Here is a 27,702-nt window from a genome sequence, read left to right on the forward strand (position 1 = left end):
AAGAAGGAGGAGGACATTGGGGATTGAACCCGGGACCTTCTGCATATGTCAGAAGCAGCGAATCGGCCGTTAACTAAGAACAGTGGCAAACAATTAAAATAATAAAATAGCCAGCTGAACTAAAAAAACCTAACCCTAGCCCAGCAACCCCTAAGTCTTATCCTGTTGCCAAAAGCTGTCCATGAATGGTTCTATTTATTTATTAACTTCATTTTTTAATCCACCTTTCTCATGGAGATTTGAGGAGGAGGAGATTTTTATATGCCGACTTTCTCTGCCTCTTAAGGAAGAATCAAACCGGCTTACAAACGCCTTCCCTTCCCCTCTCCACAACAGACACCCTGTGAGGTAGGTGGGGCTGGGAGAGCTCTAAGAGAAGTGTGACTAGCCCAAGGTCACCCAGCAGGCTTCGTGCGGAGGAGGAGTGGGGAAACAAATCCAGTTCACCATTTTGCGTCCGCCGCTCCAAACCACTGCTCTTAAACGCTACACCACACTGGCCAAGTCACAAGCTCAGAGACGGTTGGCCATTGCCTGCCTCTGCGTAGCGATCCTGGACTAAAGAAAGAGTAGGGAGTGTGATTATGCCAAGGTCCTGCAGTTACGTCATGGGTAAGAAGAGTTCATCTGAGATGGACGGTTTCTTCATCGGCCGCTCCCACAGGAAGGAGGCAGTCAAGGAAAATTTGACTAGACCTTCTGGATTCCTTCCGCGTCAGCTTCCTGGTCTCCACCGCGCAGCTAATGGATGGACATCTAACCACCACCTTGTACCACAAACCAAAACCCAAGTTATACCTTTTATTAAGACCGACGCAAACTACATAACAACATTGCACAAGCGCGGAGTTCTCCAGAACTCTTCGCCAGGCACAAAGAGTTCTGAAGAACTCAAGAGATTTGCATGCATGGTGCTATTCCGGTTGGTCTTACAGAAGGCGTGGTGTGGGTTTTGTTTTGGGGTTCTGCTACATACTGACCCAGCGGCCCACTTTTTAAAGCCTACTTACACCAGAAACCCACTGACTGCTTTACGTATCGACACGCTTCCAAAGCCTGTTACCCCATCCCTCAAGGGAAGGAGCTATGGATCAGGAGCAAAGAAGAAGAGTTGGTTTTTATACCCCACTTTTCTCTACAATCTCAGAGCAGCTTACAATCGTCTTCCCTTCCCCTCCCCACAACAGACACCTTGTGAGGTAGGTGGGGTTGAGAGAGTTCGGAGAGAACTGTGACTGGTCCAAGGTCTCCCAGCAGGCTTCATGTGGAGGAGAGGGGAAACCATCCCGGATCTCCAGATTAGAATCTGCGGCTCTTAACCACTGCACCCCGCTGGCTCTGCATCTGCTCGGCATCCAGAAGGTCCCAGGTTCATCCCCTGGCATCTCCAGTTCAAAGCACCAGGCAATAGGTGATGTCAAAGATCTTAGCTTGAGACCCTGGAGAGCCACTGCCAGTCTGAGCAGGGCCTGTGGCTCAGTGGAAGAGCCTCCGCTTTGTGTGCAGAAGGTCCCAGGTTCAATCCCCGGCATCTTCAGTTGAAAGGATCAGGTAGGAGGTGAAGTGAAAGACCTCCGCCTGAGATCCTGGAGAGTGGCTGCCAGTCTGAGTGGACAACACTTACTTTGATGGGCAGATGGGCAGATTCAGTATAAGGCAGACAGCCAACATCACCACCACCACCCCAAAAAAATTACCAGAGGATTCTTATATTCAAACTACACCCTGCTGCCTCCTTGAATAAGAAATTCCAGGGTGTATTGGCCGCACCCTTTTGGGATATTACTCAACCGGTTGCACGACGCTTGGGTGGAGCTCCAGAGGACTCTTTAACATGATCCCCTGCAGTCAGGCAGGCGCGAAAGGGGTGAAGCTGGAGATCTCCGACAACTTATTGATCGCTTTCAAGAGTCAGCACATTTTAGTGGTTAAGAGTGATGGTTTGGAGCAGTGGACTCTGATCTGGAGAACCGGGTTCGATTCCCCAACTCCTCCACATGAGTGTGGAGGCTAATCTGGTGAACCGGGTTGGTTTCCCCGCTCCTCCACATGAAGCCAGCTGGGTGACCTTGGGCTAGTCACAGCTCTCTTAGAGCTCTCTCAGCCCCACCTGCCTCACAAGGTATCTGTGGTGGGGAGGGGAAGAGAAGAAGAGGAAGTTGGTTTTTATATGCCAACTTTCTCTGCCATTTAAGGCAGAATCAAACCGGCTTACAATCACCTTTCTCTTCCCCTCCCCACAACAGACACCCTGTGAGGTAGGTGAGGCTGAGAATGACTTGCCCAAGGTCGCCCAGCTGGCTTCGTGTGGAGGAGTGGGGAAACCAACCCAGTTCACCAGATTAGCCTCCGCCGCTCATGTGGAGGAGTGGGGAATCAAACCCGGTTCTCCAGATCAGAGTCCACCGCTCCAAACCACCACTCTTAACCACCACACCACGCTGGCTCTCTCTGCAAGGCGATTGTAAGCCAGCTTCATTCTTCCTTAAGTGGTAGAGAAAGTCAGCATCTAAAAACCAACTCTTCTTTCCCATTCATTTCTGTGACACTGGGCAGAAATAGGGTGTATGTACGGGAAGGAGGTGTGGAGATCTCTTGGAATTACAACTGATCTCCAGATGACGGGGATCAGTTGCCCTGGAGGAACAGCTGCTTTGGAGGGTGGACTCTATGGCTTCGCATCCCTGCTGAGCTCCCTCCCCAAACCCTGCCCTCCTGGGGCTCCCCACACGCATCTCCAGGATTTTTCCAACTTGAAGTAGGTACCCAAGTTATAAGATAGAGGCAGTCTAATAAATATAATCACAAGTGCCACAAGGCACCATCGGGGGAAGACCTTGGCCTTTGTGCCCTGTTGTCAGACCTCCAGAGGAACTGCTTGGCCGCTGGGTGAGACAGGATGCTGGATTAGATGGACCTCTGGTCCAACTACGGGCGTCTGATACAACAGGGTTCTTCTGATGTTCTTAGGAAGGCCTCAGCCTCCATGCCCTGATGCTGGACTTCCAGAGGAACTGGTTGGCCACTGTGTGAGACGGGATGCTGGACTAGATGGACCACTGGTCCGATCCAGCAACACTCTTATGTTCTTATGAAGGCCTCGTCCTCTATGCCCTGTTTCTGGACCTGCAGAGTAACTGTATGGTCACTTTTGAGACAGGATGCTGGACTCGATGGACCACTGGTCTGATCCAGCAGGGCTCTTCTTGTGTTCTTATGAAGGCCTCGGCCTTTATGCCCTGATGTTGGACCTCCAGGGGAACTGGTTGGCTGCTGTGAGAGACGGGATGCTGGACTATATGGACCCCTGGTCTGATCTTGCAGGACTCTTCTTGTGTTCTTGTCACTTTGAACAGCTCAGACATGCAGGACAGTCATTTTTCACCGCATATGTGATCAGTGGCAACTCGAAATCTCTTTCTGGAGACTGTTGCCCCAAACACCCAGCACAAAGCAGAAGAACTTTCTTCTCCAAGCACGTCACAGAAAGCTTGGAGATGGGAAGGGGTCTTACCTTTTCACACAATGCATAGCTAAATTGTGGAACTCCCTGCCCCAGGATGTGGTGATGGCTGCCAGCTTGGAGGGCTTTAAGAGGGGAGTGGACATGTTCATGGAGGAAAGGGGTATTCATAGCTATTAGTTGGAATGGATGCTGGTCATGCTGCATACCTGTTCTCTCTAGTATCAGAGGAGCATGCCTATTATTTTGGGTGTGGTGGAACAAGGGCAGGATGCTGCTCCTGCAGTCGTCTTGTTTGTGGCTTCCTAGAGGCACCTGGTTGGCCACTGTGTGAGCAGACTGCTGGACTTGGTGGACCTTGGTCTGATCCTTTCTTATGTTCTTATGTACCTCTTCCTGGGTGGGTGACGCATAAGGTGCTCCTCTCTCCCTGGTCCTCTGGTATGCAAAGTGAACTGGGGAAGGGGGTGTCCACCTCTCCCCTAGGAAGCCACCCTATACAAAGTATAGGGAGCTCACCACCTCCTGAGGAAGCCTGTTCCACTGAGGAACCGCTGTAACTGTTAGAAAGTTCTTCCTAATGTTTAGACGGAAACTCTTTTGATTTAATTTCAACCCGTTGGTTCTGGTCCGACCTTCTTGGGCACCCTCCTCTATATGACAGCCCTTCAAGTACTTGAAGATGCTTATCATATCCCCTCTCAGTCTTCTCTGCTGAGGAACCGCTCTGTCATAAACTGAAGTTCTCACCTGAAAAAATAGTACTAGAATAAAGAGGCTCTAAAAAGAAAAGAAAAAAGCACTAAAAACATAGAATAATCCAGTTTGCTTTTATTGAAATGGCTGCAGATTATGAAGAAGAAAGCTGCCCCCATACTTCACTGTTGCGGGCAAATTCCTGTTTAGGATTGAAGCAGGCGGGGCTCCCTTAGAGAACACCGGCTCTTGAACTCACACTCAGATCTCAGTCGACACACACACACATGCAGACATTCATTCTCTTGCACACACAGCTTTATCGAGGGGGTTCTCGCCCCTCGTGTTCCCAGTGCAAAGACTCCCCCCTTCCCCCCGTGGTTCCTCGCTCCAGCGTTCTGAAACCGCAGCGGGGCAGCGGTTCCGAGACAAACAGCGGCAGCTCGGGCCGAGCCCTCAGTGCGATTTGCTCGGCGTCGTGGGGAAGAGAGGCCCCCGATCCTCGCCAAGGACACTAACGGTTCTCTGCCGAGCCCGCAACCGAAGTCAGCGGAGCAAGCGCCAAGAATGAGCCGGCGTCAGCGCCCCTCACAGCCCATCTTGGCGCGCGAGGGGCAGGCAAGCCTGAACGTGGTCACCTCCTCGGGGATGCAGGGATGGGTTTAGGCTTCTTGGACATGCGTTGGGAGACCAGCCGACGACGTGGGGGGAGGAGGAGGAGGCGGCGGCGGCCTGTGGGAAGAACAAGAAAAGAGATGGCATTAACCAAGATGGTGAGCTTGCTGGGATAGGTTTGGGTCTATCCTAGCAGAGGACAGGACTCACAATAATGGGTTTAAATTGAGGGCGGATATTAGGAAGGGAAGGAGAAATGGAACAGATTGTCTGAGGTGGATCAGAAAGCACCAACATAGATGGAGGACTTTTCTTTCATTTTCTGCTTGCTCTCTCATGTGGGGCATTTGCCTTTATTTAGAAGAAGACTTGGTTTTTATAGCCCCCTTTTCTCTACCGGAAGTAGGGCTGCCAGGTGCCTCTTAGCCACCGGTGGGAGATTTTTGGGGCGGAGCCTGAGGAGGGCAGGGTTTGGGGAGGGGAGAGACTTCAATGCCAGAGAGTCCAATGGCCAAAGCGGCCATTTTCTCCAGGTGAACTGATCTCTATTGGCTGGAGATCAGTTGTAATACAAAGAGATCTCCAGCTACTACCTGGAAGTTAAAAATAACCTTGTGCTGAGTAATGGTAGTGAAAGACAAAAGATAGCACTGATAGCTAATTGGTGATTATTCAAAATAACAGGCAAAATCAAACATTGGAGAAGAAAGGTATGGTGGCGCATACGTTGTGTTTATGAATTCCTGATAGACAAAGCTTCTGTGAAATGGGATTTGCACCGGGTTCCCATCTCGGGGATTATAATCTTGACCACGAAGATACCGTGCTCTAACCCGACTCTCCAGTGCATGAGACCGGGCGCTTTCTCATCACCCTCAAGCTCCAGCAGACATGTTCACCTGAAGCGTCTGGAAGTTTACCTTGTGTCCTGTTAATTCTCAGAACTTTGAACTTCACTTTGTATATTTACTCGGGACTTTCTATTGACACCATACCTTTGTTCTGCAATGTTTGATTTTGCCTGTTATTTTGAATAATCACCAATTAATCACCAGTGCTGTCTTTTGTCTTTCACTACCTGGAAGTTGGCAATCCTACCTATAGTCTGCAGATCAGTTGTAATTCCTGGAGATCTCCAAGTCCCACTTAGAGGTTGCAACCCTAACCGGAAGGAGTCTCAAAGCAGCTTACAATTGCCCCCCACCGCACAACAGGCACCTTGTGATGTAGGTGGGGCCAAGAGAGTTCGGAGAGAACTGTGACATGAAGGCAGCTTCATGTGTTTATGTGACAAGCTTTCAAGTCTAGCAAAGCTCTTCATCAGGCCAAATGTTACAAAATAAAAAGGGGGGGGGAAGAAACAGCAGATTTTGCAAGTTACGATTTTAAATTCAGAAGATGATTTAAAATCATTCAGATTTTAAAATCAGGTCATGATTTTTAATTCCATTAAGCACCATAGCAACGTCTTTTCAACGTCCCTAATTTCCTTCTTAAATCAAGGGCATTGAGGGGAAGCTGTTTTGGGTCACTGAGATATTACGTTGATTATGTTCTTGGCTTTTTTGGACCAGGGTATTGGAAAGTCACAGCCAATTTATGGCATCCCCGTAGTATTTTCAAGGCCAGAGACGTTCAAGGCGGTTTGCCACTGCCTGCCTCTGCGTAGCAACCCCGGGCTTCCTCGGTGGTCTCTCATCCAAGAACTAACCAGGGCTGACCCTGTTTAGCTTCCAAGATCGGACAAGATGAGGCTAGATAAGGCTGTAAATAACTCGTCTCCTTAATCAAAAGACAGAATTCAAGACACCAAGAAAAACTGCAATGCTCAGCTTCCTAAAGGATTGTGTTGCAGAATTACAGTAATAAAAGAGATGGAATCTTTTCATTCCTACTGCTGAAAATGGTCATTGCAAAAAAAAAATTATCTCTGTACATATAGCAAAGCTCTAAGAAACTATCAAGATATGGATAAATAAAACCTGGCAATTTGCTAAATTGTTCAAATTAAGCAAAAATAGCCTGGTGTAAAAAGACAACAGACAACATATCCCTATTTTTGTAATAAACTGAAAATCTCTTCTGGATTTTGAAAGAGAGAAGGTCAACTAGATACTGATGTACGTTGTTTTTTTTAAAAAAAAAATAAAGTTAGTAATACCGGATGGATTGTCTGCTCTTTTTAAGTATGCTCTGCAGGATCTAGGATTGTACCTTGTTTCGCCTCTTTATTTATCTTTGTTAGTATGCTTTTTAAAGTTTAAAACTGAAGTTAAGAACACCATTACCACACACCCTTCCATTTTGAGAAGCTGGGATGTTTGTGAACATTCCACGTCACCACAGCATATCCACACTAGAGAAATACCTGCTGTTACAACGGGCTATGCTTATTTTTCCCCTATAAAAATGCAAGATTCCTCCGAATTAAGCAAGAGGCATTCAAGAGGCTGCCACCAATAACTCCGTTCATATGAGGGTCAAAAGCCGCTTGGTGTCTGAAGTCGCCAGTGACGGTGTGCGCACGCGTCTGTATGTTCAGGGCAGGTTTTGACCGTAGCGCAATGCTATCACATTTCCTTCTCTGACGGTAATCGATAGAAGCCACTCAGCTTAAATGGGATCAAACAAACACATAGCCAATTATCTTCTGATGGCCCCTAAGGGAGGGGTAGAGCTCAGTGACGGAGCGCCCCCTTTTCATGCTGGAGGTCCTGGGTTCGAACCCTGGCAGCGCCAAGTCTATGGCTCACAGGCAACAGGGCGGGTAAGGACCCCGGTCTGAGCTCTTGGTGGTGCCGCTAACATAAGCAGACCAACTAATCATTTGACATGGCGGAAGGCGGGATTCACACGTTTCCTCCATCCCTGGAAAGATGCCTGCCACCTCAGACTGAACAGGACAGCGCGACCAAGAGACGCAGCCCAAGCCGACGCTTTCTGATCAACCAGCCAGGCAAATGACGTAATCAACCGCAGCAGAGGTCCAGGACAGAAAAGCTATTTTGCTCAGCCGCTTGGGCTTCCACTGCTGTGGGTGTATGCACAAGCACGCATCTCCGCAGTCTAGGATCCTGGCGGGGCGCAGTCAATCACCAACATTTATATGTAAATAAGTGACCGACAAAACAGAGATAATTTTAAGCCTATTTAGCTAAACGGTTTGGGCTTCTGCCTCTCGGCGGCCGGCGCAGCTGGACTTCACACCACACCGCTGGGTGCCGAAGACAGTACCTGCTAGATACGTGCAGAGGGTTTTTGGAAAGGATTAAACGCGTAGGCTGGGCATGGTGCTCCAACCTGGGGGCGGGGGAGAGAAAAGAAGCTGTACAGTCTGCTTCGGATGTTATGAGTCCCTCCCCTCCCCAAAACCTGCCCTCCTCAGGCTCCACCCCCAAAAATCTCCAGGTATTTCCCAATCTGGAGTTGGCAACCCTAGCTATGAGGTACAGCAACAATTTGAATAAATACCCACAAATTTGCTTTCACTTATAGAGCCCAAAGACTGAATAGTTTTTTTCCCCCCTTGGAAGTGTTTCCATAAGAGAAAAGGTTGTGATAATCTCAATTAAAATGCCCGAAACCCTGGACAGCTTCGAGTCAGAGTTTGGCTCTTATGGTGAAAAGCTGCTGATAGGACTGTTGGTGTAGTGGTTAAGAGCGGCAGACTCTAATCTGGAGAACAGGGTTTGACTCCCTGCTCCTCCACATGAAGCCAGGTGGGTGACCTTGGGTCAGTCACAGTTCTCTTAGAACTCTCTCCGCCCCATCTGCCTGACAGGGTGTCTGTTGTGGGGAGGGGTCGGGAAGGAGATTGTAAGCCGGTTTGAGACTCCTTAAAGGTAGAGAAAAAGCGGGGTTTTAAAAACCAACTCTTCTTCTACTTCTTGTGTCTGCTCTGACTGTCAGCGGCTGTCCAGGGTCTCACTGAGCATGCATGTATGATGCTGCCTTATCCCTCGGGGTTATCAAAGCCAGCCTTGCTTGACTACTCTGTCTTGAAGTGGCTCTCCAGGATCTCAAATAATGACGCTTAACTTCATTCTATTTGATCTGTTTCGCTGGAGATGCTGGGGATTGAACTTGGGACCTTCTACATGCCAAGCAGGTGCCCTGCCACTAAGCCACGATCCCACCACTATGTAACGCTCCACACTAGCCTGTCATATGTTGTTCATTCTACTACACATATGACTTGTGTGTTAAGTGCCATCAAGCTGCTTCTGACTCATGGCGACCCTATGAATCAGTGTCCTCCAAAATGTCCTATCGTTGACAGCCTTGATCAGGTCTTGCAAATTGAGGGCCATGGCTTCCTTTATTGAGTCCATCCATCTCTTGTTGGGTCTTCCTCTTTTCCTGCTGCCCTCCACTTTTCCTGGCATAATTGTCTTTTTTAGTGACTCTTGTCTTCTCATAATGTGACCAAAGTACGACAGCCTCAGTTCAGTCATTTTAGCTTCTAGGGTCAGTTCAGGTTTGATCTGATCGAGAACCCACTGATTTGCTTTTTTGGCAGTCCAGGGTATCCGTAACCCTCTCCTCCAACACCACATTTCAAAGGAATCGACTTTCTTCCTATCTGCTTTTTTCATTGTCCAGCCTTCACACCCAGACATACTAACAAGGAACACGATGGCATGAATTAACTTGATCTTGGTGGCCAGTGACACATCCTGACACTTCAGAATCCTTTCTAGCTCCTTCCTGGCTTCCTTTCTGGCCCTTCCCAGTCTCAACCTCCTTCTGATTTCTTGGCTGCAGTTTCCCTTTCGGTTGATGATGGAGCCAAGGAATGGAAAGTCTGGGAGTCCTGAACCTTTTTGAGCCTGCGGGCACATTTGGAATTCTGACCCGGCACGGTGGGCGCAGCCACAAAACGGCTGCCGCAGCTTAACTTCACTCAAACAGTGCTGATCCTTGTGCTGTGTTGGCACCTGCTGCCAAAGCAACATTTAAAAAAATCTGCACAGCCGATCAAATCACCGATGGCCAATCAGAAGCCTTGCTGGGCAGAAGCCCTACCTGGCCCTGCCCACTTCCTAAAAACACTTCGCGGGCACCAGAAAAGGTATCCGCAGGGAAACCTGACCTAGACCCTTGAACTGGAGATGCGCGGGATTGAACCTGGGAACTTCGGCATGCAAAAGGTGTGTTCTGCAACGATGCCACGCCCCTCTGAAGTAGGCTACCCTCCTACGTAGCCCCCCCCCTCAATTTCTCCCATCCCTAAAAGTAATAACCCAGAGGCCCACCACCCCACACTGCCTTGTCCCTTCCCCTTTCACTCACCTGGGCGGCAGCATCAGGACCTGAGGACTGTAGGTAGGCACGGCAGACGGCTCCGTCCGGGGTGGGTCGGAAGGCAGCGGTTTCCGGGGAGGCGGGGGCTTGGCGGGGCCAGGGGGCTGCGTGGAGAACGGAGGAGGCGTGAGTCCCGCTGCAGAATCACAGGGTCGCAGTCGACGCTCAAGTGCCTCCGCGCTCCGGCAGGGCACGGAGACCCCCCCTCTCTCTCTCGCGCACACCACTCTTCAACTCCACGTGCCTCCCCCCTCCCTCCCCCACATGACCAAATACCACCACGAACGGCACCCCGGTGCCCCGTTACCTGTGCGGCTTTAGGAATGGGGTCGGCGGGCAGCGGGCGCGTGGGAGGCACTGGCCTGTCTGTGGCCGCAGCCTGGGCGGAAAGAGGAAGGGGACAGTGGCAGAGAACACATGCTGGGGTGGAGCACAGTGCGTACAAAGGGGAAGGTGGCTAGAAGCAACAAGGGGACCTTTTTTTGACAAGGGCTACCACCTACCAGGGCTAAGATCGGCTGCACCCTAGCGGGGGGAAAGTTGCTTGGATGTCGAACCAACTACTGTCAATTCAAATCGCCTCGGGGTGACCGCAGTTCCACAGCTCAGTGGCAGAGCTCCTGTGTGGCACGCGGAAAGTCCCCGGCTCAATCCCTGGCTTCTCCAGATCTCGGGTAGCACGTGTCTAGGGAGACGGTGCTCTACTGGACATCTTTGCAAGCTGACAATAATTGGACTTGGAAGAATGCAGCTTTTTTGGTTCAGGGCAGGGTAGCGAAGGGGGCAAAACAAACCCCACATATTCTATGTCTATGTATGGAAAACTACATAACCTCCATTAGGGTGGAATTGCCAAGGCTACCTGCAGGGGGCAGCAGCCATAAACTCTGGCACTTGATCCATCGCCACTGTTGGGAAGGAGCATGTCGGTTTTTCAGGATCCATTCACCTGTACTGCTACTACCTTGCTCAGGGAGTGGCCTTGGGAAAGAAGACATAAAATGACTCCTAAAGAGAGGTGTGCAGAAAATGTTTTCTAGTATTTTTTGGCTTCAGGTTTAGCAACCCCAGAAATATTCGAAAAAGCTAGATTTTCCAAAAAAAATTCGGGTTAATATTTTTGGGATAATATTTTGGGGTTAAAAATTTCGGGTTAACATTTTCAGGTTAACATTTTGGGGTTAAAAATTTCAGGTTAAAAATTGTGAGTTGAAATTTTCGGTGTCCTGAGAAACCAGCGGGGTAAATCTGACACCAACCCAGCTCGTGCCGCTTCTCCAGACTCTAAAAAAGGTATTTTTGGGTTTTTTTAAAAAAAATTCAGTAAACCGATATGCACACCCCTACTCCTAAATAAACAACCAATAACAGAGCAAGGCGGGGTAGCAGAGAACTCACAAATTGACTCAGCTGATATCACCTAAGAGGGTCCAAGACTGTACTAACTCAACCTGGGGGAAAAATGGGGGGATATAATTCTTTTTAATGCTCTTTCATGGAAAAAAGGAAATGAAAAAATATCCCTGCACGCAGATAGCTAGCTCATCAGGGAGATGGCCATCTGCCCTACTGGCTAGTTTCCACATACAAGGATTTTAAGAACTACTTTGTACCATTTGGGAGCATTCAAAAAATTCCATGCCTGCCTTTATTGCCAGGATGTGATGGGAGTGTCATGGGTGCAAAGGACCCCCGGACCCCAAACTTCCCACCCTGTAAGTCTATGCAGAGAGTAAGGGACATGCACAAGTGTTAAGGAGAGCATCACAGCTACCCCTCCCTACCCACCAACCCCGGTTTGTTACCTGTTGACCCTTTGGGATCGGGTCAGGCGGCAGTGGCTTGGACGGAGGATCGGGCCGTGTGTCGTCAAGGGGGGTGGGCTGTAGTAAGGAGTAAAGAGGAGCCACAAGAAGAGAGAGAGAGAGAAAGAGAGAGAGATGGATGGGCAGAGGACGTTATGTTTGTGGCATGCATGGCTAGACGTGCGGGGCGCCTACACATTCATGCAACGTGCATCTGATAGGAGAGAGAGCAAGAGAGAAACTGAGAGATCCACCCAGGTTTTCACGCCCATTCTGGGATTTCCCTCTGAACCTTCGAACAGTTCCAGCACCGTTTCCACTGGCGGGGAATGTGAAGTGCAATTCCTATGACAGGAATGCTTCTGAGAATGTGCAGAGTGTTACTTCACTCGCCCAAGCTCCCACAGTCACCCTCTATGGATCTGGGAATCCAGGGAGAAAGGGCTTCCAGACCAAGGGAAGCATTTTCTCTACCACTTAAGGGAGAATCAAACCGGCTTACAATTGCCTTCCCTTCCACTACCCACAACAGACACCTTGTGAGGCAGGTGGGGCTGAGAGAGTTCGGAGAGAACTGTGACTGGCCCAAGGTCATCCAGCAGGCTGCATGTGGAGGAGTGGGGAATCGAACCCGGTTCTTCAGATTAGAGTCCTCCGCTCTTAACCACACCACCACGCTGGCTAAGGAGATAGCAGAAGCCGCAGTAGCATGCTCAAGAAGCTTGAGGGTGCGGTGAGCCTTGCTCCACTCCCCACTTCTGACTTCCAAGTACTTTTTCCAGCGGCCTGGGCCTATAAGGGTGCCCGCTTGTTTTTACAGTCAACCTTTTTCCATTTCAAAGAGATCCCCCTTATCCCAAAACCCTTGGACAGCCAGCAGATTTAGGACATGAAAATGTAATTATTTTTGAGCGCTAACGGCAGAACGAACAAGCGAGCACAATCTCACAATAAAGATTTCCTCCAGTGTGAGAAAGATGGGGGATATGCCTCTTCTAACACAGTATTAGAAAAAGCATTCACTCTTAGGAAAGAGAATCATAGAGTTGGAAGGTACCACCAGGGTCATCTAGTCCAACCCCCTGCACAATGCAGGAAATTCACAACTACCTCCCCCCACACACCCAGTGACCCCTACACCTAGTGACCAGAAGATGGCCAAGATGCCCTCCCTCTCATCATCTGCCTAAGGTCCTAGAATCAGCATTGCTGACAGATGGCCATCTAGCCTCTGCTTAAAAACCTCTAGGGAAGGAGAGCCCACTAACTCCCGAGGAAGCCTGTTCATAGAATCACAGAGTTGGAAGGGACCACCAGGGTCATCTAGTCCAACCCCCTGCACAATGCAGGACATTCACAACTCCCTCCTCCCTCCACACCCCCAGTGACCCCTACACCATGCCCAGAAGATGGCCAAGATGCCCTCCCTCTCATCATCTGCCTAAGGTCCAAGAATCAGCATTGCTGACAGATGGCCATCTAGCCTCTGCTTAAAACCCTCTAGGGAAGGAGAGCTCACTAACTCCCGAGGAAGCCTGTTCATGGAATCACAGAGTTGGAAGGGACCACCAGGGTCATCTAGTCCAACCCCCTGCACAATGCAGGACATTCACAACTACCTCCCCCCCACACACACACCCAGTGACCCCCTACTCCATGCCCAGAAGATGGCCAAGATGCCCTCCCTCTCATCATCTGCTTAAGGTCATAGAATCAGCATTGCTGACAGAGAGATAGGGAAGGCCTCTTCTAGGACAGTGTTAGAAGAGGCAGGCCCTCCTATGTGAAAAGGAAAGGGAAGGTCCCTCCTAACACGGCATCTACTGCAACAGTACTGCATTGTGTAAGGAGGGAGGAACAGTACACCCTTCTCCTTAACAGTTTTTTATACAATTTCAGAGGGAAGCTGTGCTGGCCTGCAGTAGAACAGCTAGATTCGAGTCCAGCGGCACCTTAGAGACCAACCAGATTTTCGGGTTATAAGCTTCCGAGAGTCAAAGTTTATACTCCGAAAATCATTGGTCCCTAAGGTGCTGCTGGGCTCGAATCGCGCTGGGTTTTTCTATACGCAAACTTAATTAATTGACGAATAACTATACGGCTAGTCAAGCAAGAGTTCTTTAATCGGATACCAATTGTCCCCGAAACACTCAAAATCAATTAAATTCCCTCTTGCTATGCCAAGAGCGCAGTTCAAATCAATAGTTAATAACCAGAGCCCGCCAGCACGCTACGGGGATCCTACGCAGGGCTTCGTTCCTTAAAAGACAGGACATGGCCGGGCTTAATCCTGCCTGGGTTGTGCTGGGACTGTAGTCCCAGATGCGCAAGGACAGCTATGAATGCCAAATGTGGCCAAAACTCTGCACATGCTCCAGAGAACTTTCTCGTTTTTCCTAGTGTTTTAGGGTCAGGATTCTGAGGTTGTCCCCAATAAAATCCTACACTCAACTCACAAAAGCGCTCTCCAGACATGACCAATGCGCCATATTTCAGATAATCCCCTATCCAGAATGTTGATTGTTGTTTAAAATTTCGATCCAACGATCACATTGAGTGAAGGGACCCTGCTCTCTTTTCCCTTCAATTCATATATAGAGCCAGAGTTTCTTGTGAGGGAGAGTGGCAAACAGACCAAAAAAGAACCTGTACTGCTCTTGCGTGACTGAATAGTGGCATAGCCTGCAAAAACACCAACCGGTGAAGTTTTTCACAGCCCAGGGTTTAAGATCTGCTAAAGCTAGCTGTTCAAACCACTGTTAGAGACACCGGAAAAGAAGAAGAATTGGTTTTTCTATGCCGACTTTCTCTACCTTTTAAGGAGTCTCAAACCGGCTTACACTCTCCTTCCCTTCCTCTCCCCACAACCGACACCTAGTGAGGTAGGTGGGGCTGAGAGAGCTCTAAGAGAGCTGTGTCTAGCCCAAGATCACCCAGCTAACTTCATGTGGAGGAGCGGGGAATGAAACCTGGTTCTCCAGATTAGAGTCCACCGCTCTTAACTAGTAAAGGAGTTGCCAAATCTTCCCGGTGTGCCTGGCGCAAGGTGAGCCGGTATGGGTCAAGACCAAATGGGGATCAAGACCAAATGGGGACATAAACCTGGGTCTCCCTAGCCTGGTGCCAGACCATCCTATATGTCAATGTGTGCAATTAATTAGATCAATTATGTTAGGCCGTAGCTCAGTGGTAGAGCCTCTGATTGGCATGCAGAAGGTCCCAGGTTCAATCCCCGGCAAGCATCTCCAGTTAAAGGGACTAGGCAGGTAGGTGATGTGAAAGACTCCCGCCTGAGACCCTGGAGAGCTGCTGCCGGTCTGAGTAGACAATGCTGACTTTGATGGACCAAGGGTCTGATTCAATATAAGGCAGCTTCATGTGCTACATGGGGAAAATAAAGTTTAATCTCCTTGCAGTGGGTTACAACACTGTTTTTACCCCTCTCTAGATAATTTCCTCCACCAGGCCCCTTCCCCAGTGGTCTCCCGCAGCAACTGCCTCAGGATGCACATCAAAGAGACACTCTGGGCAACAGGGTTAAGCCCCACCTCACAGCAGTAAAAAGCCACGCCCCCAGTCGTCCTTAGCAACAGTCCCTAAACCCCGCCTCCCTTCAGCAATGTCAACAAACCAGACCACTCCCCTTCAGCCAGTTGTGGCAACACCTCTAAGCCCCGCCCCATCACCGATAGCAACACTGCAGGATACAAGCCCCGCCCCCAGGCTACTAAGGTAGAACCCATACATATACACCCCTACACACAAGTTCTTATAAATAATTCTAATACATTATTTATACAAACACATACACAGAAAATTCTGAATTTCCAAACTTTAAAAATTAATCATTTGCGGATTCAGGAAACCTGTAGTAAAAAAGAAGTTTCTCAAACTGATGTTTCAATAAGCTTCTCTTGCCCTTTGCAAATGCTCCAGGGCGCTGCTTCTGCTGCGGGACCCCGGACGGGTCCGGGGGCTCTTCCTTCCACTTACCTTACTGCTCGGCATCAGCTGAAGTTCAGAGCTCTGCCTCCACTGGGGGGGTTGGGGCCGCTCCGGGGGGGCCCGGCTGTAACTTCGGGGTTCAGGCTGGGTGATCCTGGCCGGAAAAGCAGTTAAAAGTATGGGTTATCGCAAAGAGGTCGCTCAAAACGGCCTCCGCAGGATGACTGCGCCACCAAAAACACCTTGTAAAGCTGCCCCACAACAACATCAGAACTGCCATCAAAGCGGAGAGCTTTAAGCAGGACGTGGAAGTACGGAAGGGGAGGTCGCAGTCCTGAACAATCTGCAGCTTCAGGTTAAAAAGGACAGAATTGGGACGAGTCAAGCCAACCCCTTCCGTGAAACCCAGAACTACCCGAGTCACCCAGCTTTTTTCCAAAGCCTGGACATTACTCTGGATCAGGCCACAGGAAAACCCCACCACCCGCTAGCTAGCAGGGCTGTGTGTCTCCCGTAAGAGGCCACCCAAAATTTGGTAACCCTCTAAGACGTGAGGTCTGTCACATACAGCCAAGAACAAGAGAAACTCCAACTTTTGGGGAGGGGCTATGGGTCAGTGGTAGAACATCTGCTTGGCATGCAGAAGGTCCCAGGTTCAACCCTTGGCATCTCTGGTTAAAGGGACTAGGCAGGTAGGTGATGTGAAAGACCCCTGCCTGAGACCCTGGAGAGCCGCTGCCTGAGTAGACAATACTGACTTTGATGGACCAAGGGTCTGATTCAGTATAAGGCAGCTTCATGTATTTATGTGTTCATACCATGTTTTTCTACCAGTTTTCTGGATATCCCAGCCCTCCTTAGTTTCCAATGGCGCCCCTTGATTTGTTGAGGGCCAACACCAAATATTGAATCAGGATGATTATGTATTTATTTTACTTCATTTATACCCCGCCTTTCTCCCTAACAGGGGCCCAACGTGGCTTATGTTGCTCTCCTCTCTTCCCTTTTATCCTCACAACAACCCTGTGAGGGAGGTTCGGCTGGGAGTGCCTAACTGGCCCTAAGGTCACGACGGCAAAATGGGTATTCCAGATCTTAGTCTGAGACTCTAACCACTACACAAACATGGGTGATGTTCTGTCTAGGGATGTGCCCCAATTTTTTCTTGGTATTTTTCAGGCTTGGGTTTAACAGACCCGGGATTTTTCAAAAAATCTGGAAATTTTTTTGGCTTTTCCCGGAAAATGAATTTTTTTCTGGTTAATGAACCCGAACCCGAAAAATACACAGTGCGGAGTTGAAGGCCGGGCTTCAGTTCTGCATCCCCACCACAGCTGAACTCCATGTGAAGTTCGGAGGCGGTGGGGGACCCAGCCATCAAGTAAATCAGGGAGGGGGTTAAAAAATGGCAACAGGGCCAAAGCAACCCTGAATAATGCCGAATAAATTCAGCATTATTCGGGACCCGCTTTTTCGGCTCCCTTTTATTGCCATTTTTTTAAACCCCCGAAAAATACCAAAAAGGTATTGGGGGGGGGGTTTCGGTTCAGCTTTAGCCGAATGCAGGCCCCTAGCTCCAGCCCATGACAGATGGCAGGCTGGAAGCTGGGGGAGAGGTAACAAATGTCCTTCCCAATACTGAAGGATCCACCTGGTCTCCATTCACATGCTGCACAAGGAAACAGCAGCCAAAAAACAAACATAGTGAACTGGGGCATAGAGAGATGGCCGTCATCTGAAAAATGGTGGGCCTACAGGAATTTCTAATTGGTTTGTTTAAAAAAAACACCATCTTGTGGTAATGAGTTCCACAAGTTTGTCGTGAGCCACTTGACAAAGCACTTTCATTTGTCAGTCTGATTCGCTTCCAATCAGTTTCAATGAAGGGGCTGAGGGCTTTTTAGCACGGGTCCCGCTCACCTTCTGGTACATGCAGGTCCCAGGTTCAATCCCCGGCACCTCCAGTTAAAAGGATCTCAGATGATGGGACTTTTCTGTGCCCCAGACTCTGTATAAAGCAAATATCATATTTGGGGAACAGCGAGTATTTTGGGCGCGGGAGGTCTCTGGTTCCATCATGAGTAGCAGATCATGAGAAAGAAACCTCTGGGCCTGGGAGTCTGATGTGTCGCAGCCAGTCACAAACAGTTATCTCAACAGACCAACAACTGGATTTGCAAGTAGTCCAGAGTTCTGGTGCTTTGAGAGAGAATACATAAACGCACAGAACTGCCTTGTTTGTACGGCTAATAAAAAATAATTTGTCAAGAGCACCGGTCCATTTTGCCTGGCACTGTCAGATCGGACTGGCAGCAGCTTTCCAGAGACTGGATTCCTGCTCGTTCGACATCTTTTCGACTGCCGATGCTGCGAACCAACACGCCGGGCCGTCAGCACGTGAGGAGTGTGCTGGCCGCCGACAAGCAGTCCCTCCCAGAAGAGGGAACAGTTTATCCCTGAACAACAAATTGCTCCAACCTTCTGTTCCCGGGCTCGTTCCAAATTCTTTGGAAGTAGAACAGATTGTGAATAAGATTGGAATCCATTCCAAATGCACGGTTTCAGCATCTTGAAACGGAGAGTTCCCCCTTCCCGCTTTGGCCCCGAGTACACACAGCCCAACTTGACAGACAGTGGATTCTATCCCAAAGGAAGGAGGAGTGGAAACAGATTTGTGCAGGCAAAAGACACCGTCTGAAAAACGGCGCAGCAGAAGTTACTAGGTTGAACCCAGATCGAGCCAGGACCCTTAGCCCCGAAACAGTAAAGAGACGCTCAACCCACAAAAGAGGCCACCGACACAGAAAGCCCATCAGACAAACGTCAAGCCATTCCGGCGACAGCTACGTTACCCTCTCTGTTCAGACGGGTGGAGGAATTGCACCCGGGACTCTGCCTCCGCACTGTAGGGCAAGGGGAGGACGAGAGTTAGCGCCGTACGGCGGTGTGCGAGGGGATGGGTCAAAGGTACCACGGACTGGTTTTTGGGGAGGTCTGCTCTGGTGGGGGAAGAGGCAGGCTCACGTCAGATTTTCAACACAAGGGTGAAATGGAGGGAAGATAAAGCTGGAGAGGCATTCCTGGCCTTGGAAGGGGAGACTGCACTGAGAATAACCTGAGGAGGAAGAGGGCCAGGAGAGTCTGACAGACCCGCAAGGCGAGGTATTCCAGCTCTTGGCGGAAGCGGCCATTTTGAAAGAGGGCAGACCGAAGGTGGGGGGCCCTTACCTGTACTGGCAGCTCGTGCCCTTGCCGAGCTGGCAGAGGCGTTTGTGCAGACCGACTCGCTTGGCGAAATACAGCCCGAAGACTAAAAGCAGGACGAGGAGGAGGCTGCTCAGGATGAGGGCCGTCGAGGTGGCACTGCCTGCTGGGAAGGAAAAAAATCAGTGTTGTTGGGAGCCAGGCAGACTCCCGTCCCCAGCACAGGATGCCAGGCAGTGCGTTCTCCGAGGACGCGGGCTCTTTTCTCCTCCATCCCCGCCACAAAGGCGCATTGTTCCGAGCATGGAAAATGTCTAGCCTCGGCGTATGGGTTGTTCATCCGCACCAGCAGTTCTGCTTTTTTACTGCCTGATTTTACAGTTAAAAATATTTTCTGCTTAAAAAAAAAGCTGTGATTGTTTCTTCACGCCACTTGGAAGAAAAACATTCTTCTGAACGGTGGGGAAATCGATTTTATGGAGTAACGAACCAACCGCGGCCCGTTTTCTGAACATCCCACACTCACAGAAAGGGCACTAGGGTTGCATCTTGAAGATGTGCTAAGGGCGGCACCTTTCCTTGGTGCAAAGAGCCTTCCTGGGGTGGAGGCTGGCTGCATCTCCTCAGCTGTCAGGGAACTACACTCGGCACATGGTCAGAGGAGTTCTCGTCTTCAACTGCACATGCTCCAGGCTCAACCCCGACAATGGAGCTGAGCCACATCAAGGCATGAGACTGAAGTCCCATCCTCATGAGAGGGAGGGCATCTTGGCCATCTTCTGAGCATGAAGAAGGGTCACTGGGAGTGGGGGGGGGGAGGTAGCTGTGAATTTCCTTCATTGTGCAGGGGGTTGGACTAGATGACCCTGGTTGTCCCTTCCAACTCTATGATTCTATGAACAGGCTTCCTCGGAAGGTGTTGAGCTCTCCTTCTTTGGAGGTTTTTAAGCACAGGCTAGGCGGCCATCTGGCAGCAATGCTGACTCTGTGAACTTAGGCAGATCATGAGAGGGAGGGCAGGAAGGGTTGAGCCAGAGCTCGGCTCTCGTGACCCTTTCTTACATGCCCAGGGAAATGCCAATCGCCACTTTGGGATCAGGAAGCGACTTTCCTCAAGGCCAGATTGGCTAGGGATCCTGGAGGATTTTTTTGGTCATCTGCTGGGCATGGAGTAGGGGTCACTGGGGACGTGGGGGGGAGTGAGTGAGTTGTGAATTTCCTGCATTGTGCAGGGGGTTGGACTAGATGGCCCTGGTGGTCCCTTCCGACTCTATGATTCTATGATTCCTCGTTATGTGCTAAAGTCTCATAAATGCACCCCCCAGAAGGGCAGGCTTAGACAATTTTATTGGGTGGGGGAGAATAGTGAAAGAGGAAGGGGAAGAAGAGAGCTCCCTTCGGCGGTGGCAGGGGGGGAGCGATGGACCATGGGAGCATGGAGGTACCCTGTAGAGGGGGGGACTGAAGGGCGGGGGGGGGGAATGGAGGCAGGAAGCAGTTCCGAAGGCAGACTGGGAGTTATGATTCCCACCACAGATCTGAGTTGATAAGAACACAACGACAACCCTGCTGGATCAGACCCATGGAACGGTGATTAAAGTGTTGAGCTAGGATCTGGAAGACTTGGGTTCAAACGCCCACTCTACTGTGGAAGACTGCTGAGTGATCATGAGTCAATCACACACACTTAGCCTAACCTACCTCACAAGGCTGTCGCAAGGATAAAATGGAGGAGTGAAGAAAAAGAAGAAGTTTGGCTTTTACACCCCAATTTTCTCTACCTTTTAAAGAGTGTCAAACCGGCTTACAATCGCCTTCCCTTTCTCTCCCCACAACAGACACCTTTGTGAGGCATGTGGGGCTGAGAGAATTCGGAGAGAACTGTGACTAGGCCAAGGTTGCCCAGCTGGCTTCATGTGCAGGGGTGGGGAAACCAACCCGGTTCCCCAGATTAGAGTTCGCCGCTCATGTGGAGGAGTGGGGAATCAAACCCAGTTCTCCAGATCAGAGTCCGCCACTCTTAACCACTACACCACGCTAGCTCCTGGATAAAAATGTAAGCCTCATTGTGTCCCCATTGGAGAGAAAGGCAGGGTATTAGTAAATAAATTAAAAAGTTAACTAAATTTAGTGCGGCATCCTGTCCCCTCGTGCGGGGAAACCTTGGCGTATCCACAAGCCCAGAACTGAGGTCAGCCTCCCCCTGCGGCTGCCAGCCAGCGCTGGTACTCTGGGGTAAATGGCCCCTAAACATGGAGGCTCTACAGCCGATAACCATTCCTGGACCTCTCCTCCACAAATTTGACAACAAAGGAGAAAGAGGGAATTGAGACGGCCGCCAACCTGCAAGTATTCCTAGACAGGCTCAGAGTTACCCTTCTCATTTCTCCCCTCTCCACACTTATAGGAACTCAGTGTTCTTCATGTGTGGGAGGGTGTCTTACATGTAGTCAGAAACTGAGCTGTAAAACAAAGCAACAACAACAAAACCCAAAAACAAAATCCAGAGTTTTTTCCCTCTCTCTCACCCCCCCCCATCTGTTCTCTTCTTTCCCCACCTACGCCTCCTCTTTAGGGGGTCCACTTATTTTATGGGTTTTTGTTTCTTAAACTGAAAAGAAGGTGTCGATTTGTTTTAAACGAAATGTGAATCGCTTGGGGGACTTGGGTCACCCGCTGGGATACAAATCCACCGCATAATACTACTAACTAAATCAAGGAAAAGGGGCTGGGAGAAGAAGGAGAAAGGGATGATCGGGTAGAGTTACAGGAGAAAGCGTGCGGAGTGCCTCTGAATGCAGCCGCCCACCCATTCAGGGCAGGACACAATCGAGGTTTATGAAATTATGCACGGGGTGGAGAGCGTTGGCAAACAGCACTTTGAGAGCCAGCGTGGTGTAGTGGTTAAGAGCAGTGGTTTCGAGCGGTGGACTCAGATCTGAAGAAGCGGGTTCGATTCCCCCCTCCTCCACATGAGTGGCGGAGGCTAATCTGGTGAAATGGAATTGTTTCCCAACTCCTACATTCGAAACCAGCTGGGTGGCCTTGGGATAGTCACAGCTCTCTCAGCCCCACCTACCTCACAGGGTGTCTGTTGTGAGGAGGGGAAGGGAAGGTGATCGTTAGCCAGTTTGAGTCTCCCTTAAGTGGTAGAGAAAGTCAGCATATAAAAACCAACTCTTTCTTCTTCTTTTCTCCCTCTCCCAAAATACTGAAACTTGAGGGCGTCCAGTGAAGCTGATGGGCAGTAGGTTCAGGAGGACAACAAAGAAATAGTTCTTTACACAATGAGTGATTAAAATGTGGAATTCGCTGTCAGAGGATGTAGTGACGGCCACAGGCATAGGCAGCTTTAAAAGGGGATTAGACTGATTCATGGAGAAGAGGTCTATGAGCGGCTACCAGTCATGGTGACTAAAGGGAACCTCCACGTTCAGAGGCAGTCAACCTCTGAATATCAGTGCTAGGGGGCAACATTAGGGGAAGGCCTCGGCCTCTGTGCCCTGTTGTTGGACCTCCAGAGGAACTGGTTGGCCGCTGTGTGAGACGGGCTGCTGGACTAAATGGAGGAGCGGGGAATTGAACTCGGTTCTCCAGATTAGAGTCCACTGGTCCTAACCACTACACCACGTTGGCTTCACACATTCCACCTCTTCCTCTCCCCTACGTTACCTCGCTCCACAGCAGGCGAGCCACTGTCTACGCTGCCTCCTCGGCCACTGTTCCGGCAGTCCGGGGGTGCCCAACCTGGCTGGCAATGGCAGTTTCCTTGGTTGTTACACACCTGGCAGAGAGAAGAGAAATGCAGAGCCTGTTACCCAGCAGGACTGGCCTGACCCTTACCAGAGGAAAGCAACCCCCCCCCCCCGAAGCGAACTTTGAACGTGCAGGCAAGAGAAATGTGACCATCAGCACTTATGCACGCACACTTCGTAACCAACGTTGAACCAACGGGTTGAAATTAAATCAAAAGAGTTTCCGTCTAGACATTAGGAAGAATTTTCTAACAGAGCGGTTCCTCGGTGGAACAGGCTTCCTTGGGAGGTGGTGAGCTCTCCTTCCCTGGAGGTTTTTAAGCAGAGGCTAGATGGCCATCTGCCAGCAATGCTAATTCTATGAACTTAGGCAGTTTATGAGAGGGAGGGCATCTTGGCTATCTTCTGGGCATGGAGTAGGGGTCACTGGGGGTGTGGGGGGGAGAGTAGTTTGGAATGTCTTGCATTGTGCAGGGGGTTGGACTAGATGACTCTGGTGGTCCCTTCCAATTCTATGATTCGATGATTCTATGTAACACAGAATTTGTCAGAGATATTGGACAATCTCCGCTTCTCTGCGGTTGGAAACAGAACACTGGGCTAGACAGGTCTTGGTCTGACCCAACAAAAGAGTTATTACACTTCAATGACTGGCCTTCCCTCTCCTTACCCTTTCCTTTTCAACAAGTTTTCTAGTCCTCATGGTCTCAACTGAACGTTAGAAATGGCAAAGAAAGATTTAGGCCCGAGTGGTAGAGAAAGTAGGCATATAAAAACCAACTCTTCTTCTAATAAGCTAGACAATAAGTTATAATAACAATATTATAGAGGAATAAATGGTTTATATTGATAAACATTGAGTGGGGATGACCGTAATAATAAATCTAAACATAAATTACTACTGGATTATTTTCTACTTATGTCACACCACCCGGAGAAAATAACAAGCCCCCATCTTTCCCTCCACGGCTAAGAGCCCTCATTCCCGACACTTACCCCATGCCCGTTGCAAAGGCAGACTGGAAACTTCAGCGCGGGTAGATCCTGGCACCGCTGATCAATGCAGAACTGCAAATCGAGAAAGGGATATTTGGGGGGGGGGGTCACCACAGGAAACACCTGGGCTGGCGCTCTGAGTGACGTGGTGTTCCTGCCAACGCCCCCCCTCCCCCAGGCACCACTCACCTTGTCAGGCCCACAAGCGGTACCCGGCAAAACCATGGCCAGATCGAGAACGTCGTCTGCAGGAGAGGGGGTGTTATGCGGGCAGGCGGGCGAGGCCCCGACCTTGTTTTGCTTCGTGAGGTTGGCGCTGCCCCCTTGGCACTGCAGTCGTCCACACCGAGAGTTCCTACCAGACAGGAGAGGAAGCCTTTAAGCTGGCTGCTCTTTGGTTTCGGGCTTCTAGTCTTTAGATGATTAAAAAAAAAAAAACACCTGTCCCCAATGATTCCTTCTCTATCGATTTCCCTACTTTCTCCATTTAACGCAGGCCGGTGGGTTATCACTGTGTTTTGAGCACAAGGGCACACCTGCTGCTGCCGCCTCTAATAATGCCTGTCAGGTTGAAAATCGGGGTGCCAAAAACACACCCACACATGAAGATGCTTTATACTGAATCAGACCCTCAGTCCATCAAGGCCAGTGTTGTCTACTCAGACTGGCAGCGGCTCTCCAGGGTCTCAGGCAGGGGTCTTTCGCATCATCTAGCCAGCGTGGTGTAGTGATTAAGAGCAGTGGACTCTAATCTGGAGAACTGGGTTCCATTCCCCGCTCCTCCACTCCACATGAAGCCTGCTGGGTGACCTTGGGACAGTCACGGCTCTCAGAAGGGAAAAGAAGGCAATTGTAAACCAGTTTGAGACTCCTTAAAGGTAGAGAAAAGTGGGGTATAAAAACCAATTCTTCTTCTACTACTGCCGAAGAACGGTGGTTTAGAGCGGTGGAGTCTGATGTGGAGAACCGGGTTCGATCCCCCCCTCCTCCACATGAGCGGCGGAGGCTAATCTGGTGAACTGGATTTGTTTCCCCACTCCTGCACACGAAGCCAGCTGGGTGACCTTGGGCTAGTCACAGCTCTCTTAGAGCTCTCTCAGCCCCACCTACCTCCCAGGGTGTCTGTTGTGGGGAGGCGAAGGGAAGGTGATTGTAAGCCGGTTTGACTCTTCCTTAAGTGGTAGAGGAAGTCAGAATATAAAAACCAATTCTTATTCTTCAAGTGCCCAAGAATCAATCCCGACACACAATATCAACTTAACGTTAGAAGGATTTGTGATCTAACTGGGCGAGAATTCTCATTTCCAAACACGAAGAATGCGCCCCATTTCTGAATATATTTATCGTGCGCAGTCCGCCCTTCCTAGGCTGGCTATAAAACGGTTCTCGTGACATTATAGCTCTGTCTATGAAACTGTTCAGTGACTGAGGATGAGAAAGGTCCCCCCCCCCGCCCCCAGCCAGCTATTTTCATCCTAGCAGCTACTAATCAGATCCCTGTTCCTAGATCACTCTTTCAGATAAAAACAGCACATTATCTAAATATTCTCTTCTACATAAACATATAATTTAGATCTCGGAGAAAGGAAGAGGTTCAAATTATCTGCTTGTTCCTCATGTTCTTTTAATTTTTAAAAAAGAACAAAAGCACGCCAGTTTTAGATAAGTATACGCTCTGTTTAGATAGCGTCAAATCACTGTTTGTCGTTAAGAGAATGAGGCCTGGAAGCTAGGGTTGCCAATCTCCAGGTGGGGCCTGGAGAAAACTCAAATGACAGCTGATCTCCAGACAACAGAGACCTGTTCCCCTAGATAGAACAACTGCTTTGGAGGGTGGGGCACTATTGGCATTATGTCCCACTGAGGTCCCTCCCCTACCCCAAACCTGCTCTTTCCAGGTTCCACCCCCCAAATCTCAGGAACTTTCGAACCTGGAGGTGGCAACTCCACCAGAAGCAGAAGAAGAAGGAGAGTCAGTTTTTATATGCCAACTTTCTCTACCACTTAAGGGAGAATGAAACTTGCTTACAATCACCCTCCCTTCCCCTCCCCACAACAGACACCCTGTGAGGTAAGATGGGGCTGAGAGAGCTCTAAGAGACCTGTGACTAGCCCAAGGTCACCCAGCTGGCTTCGTGTGGAGGAGCGGGAAAACGAATCCAGTTCACCAGATTAGCCTCCGCCGCTCATGTGGAGGAGCACCTAATATAATGGGCATGCTCCTCTGATCCTGGAGAGAATAGGTTTGCATCATGACTAGCATCCATTTTGACTAACAGCCATGGATAGCCCTCTCCTCCATGAACGTGTCCACTCTCCTCTTTTAACGCCCACTCCTCCAGTTTTGAAGAGATCCTTTTGGAGCTCTTCACAGTCCCATTTTGTTTTAACCCCCCTAAATAATTTGGTGTCGTCTGCAAGCTTGGCCACCACACCGTTCAATCAATTCAGTCAAATTGATTGACTGAACAGAGCCACAGAGGGCGGGGGGTTGATTTCGACCACCACTGCCTCACCTCTGGCTTCCTCTGCCTATTCGGAAGGAGGCCTTCGACATCCTCACCAGGCAGAACTCCCTGACTTGACGGGGCTGCCCTAACAGATTGTAGCTTAATTTACAGTGGGTGGCCGTGTTAGTCTGTCTGCAGTAGTTGAAAAGAGCAAGAGTCCAGTAGCACCTTAAAGACTAACAAAAATATTTTCTGGCAGGGTATGAGCTTTCGTGAGCCACAGCTCACTTCTTCAGATACAGCTAGAATGTGAATCCATCTATCTTTAAGCAGAGGAGAGTGAATTCAGACAAGCATTAGTATGTAAATATTAACAGTATGTACATGTGAATAGCAGGCGTGATGGGATTAGGTGTGGTATGCAGAAGAGTCTGTGATGTCCAGGGGAGAGATGGGTGTGGAGAAATCAGCATTGGTAATGAGCCATGAATGCAAGGTCTTTATTCAGCCCAGGTAAATGCATTGTCTTTAGTTTGAATATCAACTGTAATTCAGCAGTTTCTCTTTCCAAGATTGTAGCTTGTCAGCTTTGACTGATGCTTCTGTGCAAGCGCATGTGTGTGTGTGTGTGGGAAGCGTCACTCACCGGTGGGCACAAGAAACATAGGAGCCGTTAAGATGCTGCCCGCAATGGCCCTCCAGGTCGCCCCTGCCATTCAGAGAAGCCATGCAGGCGTCAGAGACGGGGACCGAACCTGTCGGGAGACAACGCAGAAGGTCAGGTTGCATTCGTGGCAAACTGGGCCAAAACGTGAAGCAGACCATGGTCATAGAATCGTAGAGCTGGGAGGGACCACCAGGGTCATCTAGTCCAACCCCCTGCACAATGCAGGACATTCACAACTACCTGCCCCCCACACACCCCCACACCCCAGTGACCCCTACTCCATGCCCAAAAGATGGCCAAGATGCCCTCCCTCTTAAAAACCTCCAGGGACGGAGAGCTTACCCCCTCCCGAGGAAGCCTGTTCTACTGAGGAACCGATCTAACTGTTAGAAAATTCTTCCTAATGTCTAGATGGAAACTCTTTTGATTTAATTTCAACCCGTTGGTTCTGGTCCGACCTTCTGGGGCAACAGAAAACAACTCGGCACACTCCTCTCTATGACAGCCCTTCAAGTACTGGAAGATGGTTATCATATCACCTCTCAGTCATCTGTACTCCAAGCTAAACATACCCCCCACACCCCCAGTGACCCCTAATCTATGACCAGAGATAGCAAAAACTATCAATAAAAAAAAACCCTCCAGGATCCCTGACCAATCTGGCCTGGAGGAAAATTGATTCCTGACCATGAAGTGGCAATCGGCATTACCCTTGGTATGTAAGAAAGGGCCACAAGAGCCAAAAACTGACGCAACCTTTCCTGCCCTCCCTCTCACAATCTGCCTAAGTCACAGAATCAGC

The 27,702-nt window shown here is 49.7% G+C and overlaps 1 protein-coding gene across 1 annotated transcript in view; it reads right to left on the reverse strand.

Annotated features, from left to right (window-relative positions):
- Positions 1–4,821: 4,821 nt before the first annotated feature.
- Positions 4,822–27,702, reverse strand: part of ADAM15 (ADAM metallopeptidase domain 15) — a 55,801-nt gene continuing 32,920 nt past the window's right edge. Inside the window, exons 16-26 of the mRNA XM_056853501.1 lie at positions 26,880–26,988; positions 23,973–24,138; positions 23,784–23,855; positions 22,705–22,816; positions 19,057–19,195; positions 18,681–18,731; positions 15,877–15,982; positions 11,884–11,961; positions 10,386–10,457; positions 10,067–10,182; positions 4,822–4,891 (exon numbers count right to left, since the gene is read on the reverse strand). Of these exons, the coding sequence (XP_056709479.1) occupies positions 4,822–4,891; positions 10,067–10,182; positions 10,386–10,457; positions 11,884–11,961; positions 15,877–15,982; positions 18,681–18,731; positions 19,057–19,195; positions 22,705–22,816; positions 23,784–23,855; positions 23,973–24,138; positions 26,880–26,988 (1,091 nt within the window). The remainder of the gene's footprint in view (positions 4,892–10,066; positions 10,183–10,385; positions 10,458–11,883; positions 11,962–15,876; positions 15,983–18,680; positions 18,732–19,056; positions 19,196–22,704; positions 22,817–23,783; positions 23,856–23,972; positions 24,139–26,879; positions 26,989–27,702) is intronic.

This window comes from Euleptes europaea, chromosome 7 (genome assembly GCF_029931775.1).
Source record: "Euleptes europaea isolate rEulEur1 chromosome 7, rEulEur1.hap1, whole genome shotgun sequence".
Lineage (NCBI taxonomy): Eukaryota > Metazoa > Chordata > Lepidosauria > Squamata > Sphaerodactylidae > Euleptes > Euleptes europaea.